Raw genomic sequence first — 9,169 nt, 5'->3', positions numbered from 1 at the left:
ACAGTTGCAGGTACAGGTTTTTGCGAAGTTCATGATGCGAGAGCGATGTTTGCTTGTTTTGGAGTTCTTCTTCTGCTTCTTCTTCGATCAGGGGATGGGTTCCAGGTCAGTAGCCTGGGCTAGTAGGGTGGATGTCGTTTGAGTTGCTCTTTGTGTTCTCATCCGTAGTCAGATGATGCTCTTATGTATGGTGATGTTGTATTCATGTGGCATGGTTTGCCTCTTGTATGTATCCCTATCTATTATGTAATTTTGATGTAATGATATCCACCTTGCAAAAGCGTTTCAATATGCGGTTCTATCCTTGGTGGGACCTTCGAGTCTCTTTAGGATAGTATCACATATTGGGCGTGACAAAAGGGAACCCGGTACCCGTACTCGATTGAGCCGGCCTCGGGGCCCCAGCCTGCATCTTCGATGTAGAGTTTGCCGCGACAACTCTTGGTCATCCGGCCAACCGCGTATCCCTTGAGTCCTTCAAAGATGCCCTTCAAGAACTCGAAACCATCATGCGATAGCCCCACGGTGGGCGCCAACTATCGTGGAATTAACACGTCAGATGTCCTAGTGAGAAGACTTAGTCGTGGAGCAATCGCAACGATATTAGCTTAAAGGGGTTAAACCGGACAAAGGACATAGGGAGTTTATACTGGTTCGGCCCCTTGCGATGAAGGTAAAAGCCTACAATCCAGTTGTGGTGGAATTGATGGGATCTCGATGAGCAGGGAGCGAATCCGCTTTACCTATCTCTCGAGTTGTTGTTTCTTGTCCCTGAACCGCCGCCGGGTCGTCCCTTTATATACACAGGTTGACGCCCGGTGGTTTACAAAATACCGGGGCAGGCTCATACACGTGTCCGGCTCGGTTTCTACCTTTCCCTAACTTACAACTCAAGTTACATAACTCATGGCGGTTTATGCCTATGGGCCTTAATCTGCCCTTGGGCTCCAGGCATCTAAGTAAAGCGCCATACTCCTTATCTTCATGGGCTTCTATACGGATGAGCATAACCCGGCCCCTCCTGGGCGGTTTATGCTCAGTAGTTATATCCCCAACAGAAAGCGTACGCGTCAATCTATAGTAGGCGCACAAGTCAGCCTCAAATGTGTGGAAAACATCATACATCCCATCTGCCATTATTTCTATACAGCCCATTTGCTAATTCTTAAGGATTTTTATGGAGCCCGTATTCTTTTTGTTACCACTACAACCCATATTGTGGCCACGGTTAAAAAATATACGAATTTTTGCATATTTCGGTGCGGTCCCAACTGTTTTGATCCCGAAATTTCAAGTCACATTCAAACTAATTTGAAAAATAAATTTATACCAATATAAAATCCAAATAATTGTCCACGAATAAAAATCAATGGAGTTTAAAATCTTGAAATGAAAAAAAAAGAAATTTGAAACTAATTCCTGGTTTGATGCGTTTTAAAAACTAGATGATACCCCGCGCGTTGTTGTGGGACACGTAGCGGATTTTTGGAGTAACATCAACGGAGGAAAGAAGACAATAATTTGAGTCAGGAATATAATAGATTTCACAAATAGGCAATTATTTAAATTTATTGGTGGATAATCTTATCCACCAACTGATTAGACTTAATTTCCTGTCGTATTTAAACGTAAACGCTAATAGTGTGTTTCCCTGAAAATGCAAAACTTAAAACGATGGCATGTAAAGTAAAGGTACCAGGTAAACAAAACATAACACATTCAAGCAACCGTCTCACCATTTTATTTCAACATTGAAAAACATGAGACTATATATAGAGATCTATGTTTAAATTGCTATAACTCTTCAAAAATAATATTGAAATTTGTACCGGAAAGCAAGAATTATTTGAAAATTTCAGAAAACTTACACGATGATACTATATTTCGCATGCGAACAAAAGATGGAAATCTAAAACGTTTAACAATAGCATGAACATGTCCATGAAACAACCCAACTACTACCAAAAGACTGATCATACATAATTGGCAATCCAATCAGACCAAACATTCACACAATGGTAGGACGATAAACATCACACACATATCAAAAAAAAATGTGTGGATTGTATCAACAAAGCTCACGCAAATACACGATGATATATATGCAGTTCATACCATCGAAAACACATAGAAGTATGACTATGATTCTCAATTACAATAGGTGGTGACCCGTGTATTATTATATACATGTACAATACCATATAGGTAACTGGCATGGAAGGCATCGAAGCATATGTATCTTCTCTGTAGCAAAGCCTGATATTGCCTTGGATCCTGAAAATTTGTAGCATTGTTAGGAAGGTATTAACTGGATAGTTTGGTGAAGGTTGGTACCTATAGGATCAATTCTTTAGATTTATGTGATGCATAGTACCTTCATATATACTTCTCCTAGTGATCTTACTCCGCTTGTCCTCTGCGTTAATGTTGTTTGTAGTGCTGCATGAAAATGTGAAGTGAGAGATCGATAGAAAATTGTGATGGTCATAATAAATGAAAGTACTCTATACTGGTGTTAACTAAACTGTGAGGATACAAAGTAATGTAAAATCAACATATGCATTTTAATTTTATTTAATAAAAAATATGAAGAATGGTATGATTTACCTGCTAGGATGTTGTTAGCATCTTCAGAAAACTCATTTTGTTCTTTTTGTATCGGAGTTCCTGTGAAACAGAATTTTGTGGTACAACATTCATCGAGGAGTTAAATAAGTATGCATATCCTTGATTAATCCCTTCTTTGAATCTTTGCATATTATTAGGAGCAGCTAATCTAGCCGGTGGTGTATTATCCTGGGAGGTATCTTGTCTATGGACATATGAACTATTAAGTGTGTCCATTATGAATGAAAAATCGAAGGCACTTAATTGAAACTGACCTGCAACTTTAATTCCAAGTATGGCAACCATCCTCTCGCTATTCCTGTGACTGAAAGTTTTAAGGGTCAACATGTCGTTGCTTGCCTACAGATATTTCATTCTTCAAGTTAGTATGCACGAAATAGTTTGTTCGTGAATATCAAATATTTTCTCACCTCTAGCAGGGTGCATTGAAGTGGATTTGTGCCACCAATCGAGAAGCTTTTTCCGATGACATGACTGATAAGGAACTTGGAAGCTATACCTGTTTTCATTCTAGTGCAAAATAATTTTGTTTTACCAATAACATTATCAAGGACAAGCACATGATTTCCAGTGTATATCTTCTTATTTTGATGGCAACGCTGCGCTCGACTAAGTCTTAAGCAATGGAAGAGAAAGCAATTGCATTTAAACTTCCGCATGTATCTGTAAGTGTAAGAAGAAATTTGCACCTACAACATGACATGATTGTTTGTCGCAGGCACCATCGAGGGCGCAGATGGATCCTTGCCTTGGATGTTTCCTACCTCTCGCTAATGATTGCAGGAGCTAGCTGCAGGAAAACATTCCAGTTCAGTAACTTGTGTAGATGACTAAACAACATTTATCGACCATGTAGGTGTGCTCACATGGCTGTAAAATTCTATCTGTAAACAAAATATGGACAAATATTCAGTAATGTCGATATAGAAAATGATGATACACATATCTGTTCAGTTTGTAGCAGCGAGAAGCAAAATAAGAGTGCATTTTATCTAGCTTCATGTGGTAAGTAGCAAAATAGCAGTGATATATTGGTACCGTCAACGTTCTTGAACCGCAGAACTGGAAACACAGTTAAAAGTTAAGGGTGAAATCGTAGTACAACCTTCAGAAGTTACAACAGTTGATCATATCAAGTTTGAGCATCTGAGAAACAATTCTATAACTCGAAACTTGTGCAGTTATAAAGGCAACAATTTTAAAAATTATGGATTAAGAACTGCACCTGGAAAAACTGGATTGGGTAGGTGCAGGTGATGCTGGGGGAGTATGCCGACAAGAAATCAGAGTCAAGCTCGATCCAATGCTCCTGCAAGTATCGCTGTCAATGGTGGCCCTACAGCGTCACCATCAGCCCAGCCTCGAGGCCAAAAAAATCCATGCACCGGCTAGACACCTGGCTGGTGCGGTATCCACTCCATGATTGCGTCGTCGAGCAGAGCATAGGTGAGACACTAGCGGCCGGTCTAATTCCGCCCACCAGCACAGGCCACCACCGCCTGCTGCAACCTCCTCTCCATGTCTTCCATCTACAGGGAGTGACAAACAGTGGCGGAGCTTGAGCCGAAATTATGGGGGGGCCGTGGGCTGGAGGGGGGGCAAATGTAACTATTTTAGCTGATTTTTAGTTGAAAACATGCCTAATACAAAGAAATATATAGATGTTTTCTTGTGAGCTGGGGGGGCCATGGCCCAGGTTGGCCCCCAAGAAGCTCCGCCACTGGTGACAAATGAAGCAGGGCCCGGAGAAGGCCACTAAGGACCGCGGAGGGGGCGGAGAAGGGGGAGGCTGTCGATGACAACGTGAGGGGGCTCACCTCAGTCCGACCAGACACCCAAGGTTAGTGTCGGAGTAAAGGGCTACGGGTAGCCTCACCCAAGTCCCTAAGCCTTTCAAGACATTGGGCCGGTTCCGCCCCACAAGACTTCAGAATAAAGGGCCGCCTTTCGGTGGCCAGCTGGCTCAACGACCGGCTGCCCGAAGACGGATGTGCGCCAGCAGACGGCACCAAGACAGGCCAGCTACCTGAAGACGGCTGTGCGCCAGCAGACGGCACCAAGACAGGCCGGCTCCTAGCAGACGGCCTCCGGAGAGGCTGGCTTCTAGCAGGCGGCCACCCAGCGCCCTCAGAGTCTGCGCCCCTCATCAAGAGGACAAGACTGGGTGAGGCTACAGTGTAGCCCCTCACCCTCGAATCCTGGGCTTGGCATGGCTAGAGTGCCCCGTACAGGCGGAGATCTTCGCACGACGCGACACTGTTGCCACTTCCCGCTTGACGTCATTCATGACAGGCGGAGCCCTGTTTCCACGACGGTCTGTCGGTATGGCCCGCAGGCGGCAGGCCCTACGAAGCAGTGAGAGCCCGAAAGACGACGGAGGCCGGACCAACTGAACCTGAGGGAGGCTGGCTTCCAGCAGGCGACCAGTTTCTCCCTCAAGGCCCGTGCAGCATTAACCAGATAAGACGTGGTGTGGCTACAGTGATCTCCCACCAGGCGGTGGGACTGTAGCCATGCTCCATTGACCAAGCCTGCGTCATTAGCATCACAGCTACAGTGATCAGCCACCAACCAGACCCGCCAGTGGCGGGGGCGGCCTGTCGGCTTCGTACCAGACCAGGCGGCGGGGCCCACCAGGCGGCGGGCCCCAGCTGCCGGTGGAGAAGCCAACGACTAGAGACACTGAGAGCTGGGTCCAGCACCCAGCCAGATTACCATTGTACCCCTGGGGGGTAGGCCTATATAAACCCCCCAGGGCACCCATGCAAAGGGTTCCCAACCTGTTAGAACTAGCTTTCACCCTAGAGGACGAAGAGAGCTATCCCTGCCTCCTTCTACCTCTAGCATACAGCTCGAGGAGCACCATTGTATTTACTAGTGCCTTAGTGATCATGCGGAGACCCCACAGAGCAGGACTAGGGGTGTTATCTCCTAGGAGAGCCCCGAACCTGGGTAAAGTGCGTCCGCGTTCGTGTCTATGCCTCATCCCGCTTACAGGCACCGGTGACGTTCTACTCGCTCCCACCATGATAAGCCATCCTTTGGCATATATTGCACCCAACCCCCGACATTTGGCGCCCACCATGGGGCGAGGTGCACCGTCATCCGGAGACCTGCTCCGGACGGGAACCTTGTTCCTTCCTGGCGAGCGCAGCCAGCCCAGCATGCCCGACAGCATCAGCCTCGACGTGCACGGCGCGGAGATCGCTTGCACGGCGAGCTGCTCCGCCGACCTTGTTGGCCGGATCTGCCTCTCCGACGAGCCTACCTCCGACGCGGGCACCGACTGCCCCGAGAGCAGCCTCGTCAGCCTCCTCGACCAGCTCCACGTCACCAGCGAGCCTGCTGCGGACTTGGAGTCTGTTGGCTCCACCGACCCGATGATTGTCGATTCCGACACAGCGTCGCTTGATGCATTCTCCACCAATGTGGTGGTCTATGACGAGCCGCCTCCTCGCGAGCACAACGGCGGAAGCACCGTCACGTAGGTGCTTGTCATCAACAGTGGTGAGCACTCGGACGGAGACGTCCAAGACCCACTCGATGCGGTGTTGCGAGACTTGTCAGCGCCCATCCCAGAAGGCGCAGTCACTGAGACGCTGGAAGCACACCGCGTCCAGCTTGTCGAAAGCGCCAACCGACTAGCCAGCATGCGACGCCTCTCGAAAGCCTACCGACGCGAGATGGACCGAGCTTTCGGCGGCACGCCGGCTCCTGAGGGGCCTGCTGTCGTGGTACTAAGACTGACAGTAGAATAGGGGGTAGGTATGAAGAGGCAAGATCCTAGCTATGGAGTAGTTGTATACGCAAGGGATTTACGAGTTCATGCCCTTCTCGGAGGAAGTAACAGCCCTACGTCTTAGAGCCCGGAGGCGGTCGACTGGATTATAAGCATATGAGTTACAAGGGTGCGAACCCTTCTACCTGTGGAGGGGGTGGCTTATATAGAGTGCGCCAGGACCCCAGCCAGCCCACATAGCGGAGGGTTTAAAGTACGTTAAGGCCTGGCGTTACTGGTAACGCCTTACATAAAGTCTCATTATGACCATAAAGACTACTTAATTACAGACCGTTTGGATACAGAGTGACTCTTGATCTCCTGGTGGTCGAGTGAGGCTTCATGATCGAGTGTCATCGAGTCCGTCGAGTGGAAGTCTTCCAGGTCGACTGGAAGGCAGTTTCTTCTAAGGATGCCCTTAGGGAGGGTACCTTGGACAGGTTGTAACACCCCAGGATTTTAACCAAGTTTTTGATATTTAAAATTTTGCCAGGAGTTTTAAAAATTTTGCATTCTGGATTTTTTATCTGTTAATTTCAGAAACTCTTCTTTTAATGTTAAAGAGTTTTATTTTTCCCAAGTGAAGCTTTCCAAAATATATTGGACTTATATGCTCTCTGTATAACATTTTCTTAATCAGTAGATTTATTTATTAAATTATTTCACCCTGAGCTTTATTGATTAAAATGACTTTCTCCAAGTTTTGGAGCTCTTTTTGTACTACAACCAGTTGATATATTTATCAAAAAAATCCAACCAAAATTTGGAGATGTCATGTGATGCCTCTAAATCACTTATGTGCAATTATATAATTATTTCATTTCATATTTTGAGTTTTACACCTATTTTTCAAATCTGGTCCAGTGAACATATTTGCACTATAGCCTATCTAAATATTTCCCTAGATCCTCCACCAAAATTATGGGATGTCAGTAGTAGCATGTCATCCAACTTTATGCAAAAACATAGTGTTGTTCTTTGGAATATTTGAGTGATTCAACCTCTTTTCCATTCTAGACCAGACTTGTATTTTCTACTGCAACCTCTTTATTTCTTGCTCATATGACCTTGTGCTTTCTCATGCTTATAGTCAACCCTGCAAAACCCCTAAGTCCAGGAGCATGCACTCTTTGGAACACTTTTGGTCCATGTAATGATGCCATTTCCTCCCTGTCCAGAATTATAGTTTTGCAAAACTTGCACTAGCAAGTATCCCCTTTTTGCAAACTAACTTCACCACCATCTCATACATCCAAAGAGACCCCACTCTGGGAGATTTGGCCACCCCAAGAACTGCCTAGGTGCCTTTGGCATTTTGTCAAACACCCTGAGTGCATAGCCAAATTTGGCATGATTTCAAGTTTACATTGTGAACTTAAGCCCCTGACCTACCCAGCATGTCCCAAGGTTTTGCCCTAGCCCATAACCCCTTTCTGCTAACCCTCTTGTGGTTTGGAACTCTCTAGGCTGCCCTGGCATTTCGTCGAGCATGTTCTGGGCGTGCACTGGGCGCGCCCAGAGCGTGCGTTTGGCACACACGTGTGCCCGAGTCGCTGCGTCCCACCCCGCACCCAATCCGGTCCGTGACCGACTACAGCCACCACGCAGTGTCCCCTTCTGCACCCCCCAGCCCCGCAGCTCTCGCCACGTCTCCGGCAGGCCTGCCGCTAGCCGCCACTGCCGCCCGACAGCTCCTGCGCTAGCCAGCGCCGCCCAAGCCACCAGCGCTTGCCACCTGCCTCCTGGAGCAGTGCGTGCTCATCCGCAAGTGTGTCCCCTAGCGCTCGTCGCCGCCACGTCGCCTAAGATACAACATGGCGGTTCGCCGTCGTCCTTATCGCCGGCCGCCTCAGAACCGACCTCCATCGCCTATATAAGGAGACCCGAGCTCATCCCCACATGCAGGCAGTCTCAAACCATCTCCCTAGGAACCCCATTGGCAGCAAATCAACTCGGGGAGGTCTCCTTCCCCATCTCCGGCAACCACAGCCGCCGCCACGGTCCCGGCCATTCCGGCGCCACCAGGGCCTCCCCATCTCCACTCTCTCCACCAGGAACCTCCTCACCCCCTCGTGAGTCCGTCCCCCTACTCAATTTTGATCGGGACTCACCGCGGGCGAAATCTCACTTTTTCCGACGACCTCCGTCCGCCGCGGAGCTCGCCGCCGGCAGCTCTGTCCACCCCAGAGGACAAAACAACCACCGGATTAACCGCCTCGACCCCCTGAGCCCGCGGGTGACCTCTGTTTATCGAGCGGTGCCGCCGTTCGCCGGCGAGCGTCGCCGGAGTCCCGCCCCTCTCTCTCGGGCGGAGGAAGAGGAGGGAAGTGGACTAGTCAAACCTGACCAGTGGGCCAGGCGGGCCCACTGTCAGTGACTCAGGCGCAGTCAACGCTGGATAAGTGGAAGCGTGTTTCCAGATTACGCCTTCGACGTGTACGTGCCTATTTCGAAACGTTTTCTTTTCTGTTTCTATTTAAATAACAGATTTTTGACCAAACTTTGACCGGCTGTATCTTTTTAAAAACAGCTCCAAATGAATTAATTCTTTTTCCTACCTCTCTCAAATATTGTCTAGTTTATTTTAAGATTTATTTGAAATTTTTTTAAAAAAAAATTTGTGCGGTTTGATGTTTGTGTGTTAATTCATATATATTCTCTTAAATAGGATTTTTGAAGATTTCAAGATGTTTTGGAATGCACCCTTCTTTCCCATGACCTGAAGGCAAGCATTCTGAACCCTGGTGTAATTCTTGTGTGTGT

The 9,169-nt window shown here is 47.6% G+C and overlaps 1 protein-coding gene across 1 annotated transcript; it reads right to left on the bottom strand.

Moving 5' to 3' along the window:
* Positions 1-2,148: 2,148 nt before the first annotated feature.
* On the bottom strand, positions 2,149-4,209 carry LOC123078133 (uncharacterized). Its single transcript, XM_044500539.1, has 5 exons — positions 3,039-4,209; positions 2,883-2,967; positions 2,608-2,667; positions 2,375-2,439; positions 2,149-2,274 (listed from the first exon to the last, which is right to left on the bottom strand). The coding sequence occupies exons 1-5, from the start codon at positions 3,285-3,287 to the stop codon at positions 2,149-2,151; spliced, it is 585 nt and encodes a 194-aa protein (XP_044356474.1). The 5' UTR covers positions 3,288-4,209.
* Positions 4,210-9,169: the final 4,960 nt, after the last annotated feature.

This window comes from Triticum aestivum, chromosome 1B (genome assembly GCF_018294505.1).
Source record: "Triticum aestivum cultivar Chinese Spring chromosome 1B, IWGSC CS RefSeq v2.1, whole genome shotgun sequence".
Classification (NCBI taxonomy): domain Eukaryota; kingdom Viridiplantae; phylum Streptophyta; class Magnoliopsida; order Poales; family Poaceae; genus Triticum; species Triticum aestivum.
This window is presented reverse-complemented; position numbering and strand designations above follow the sequence as displayed.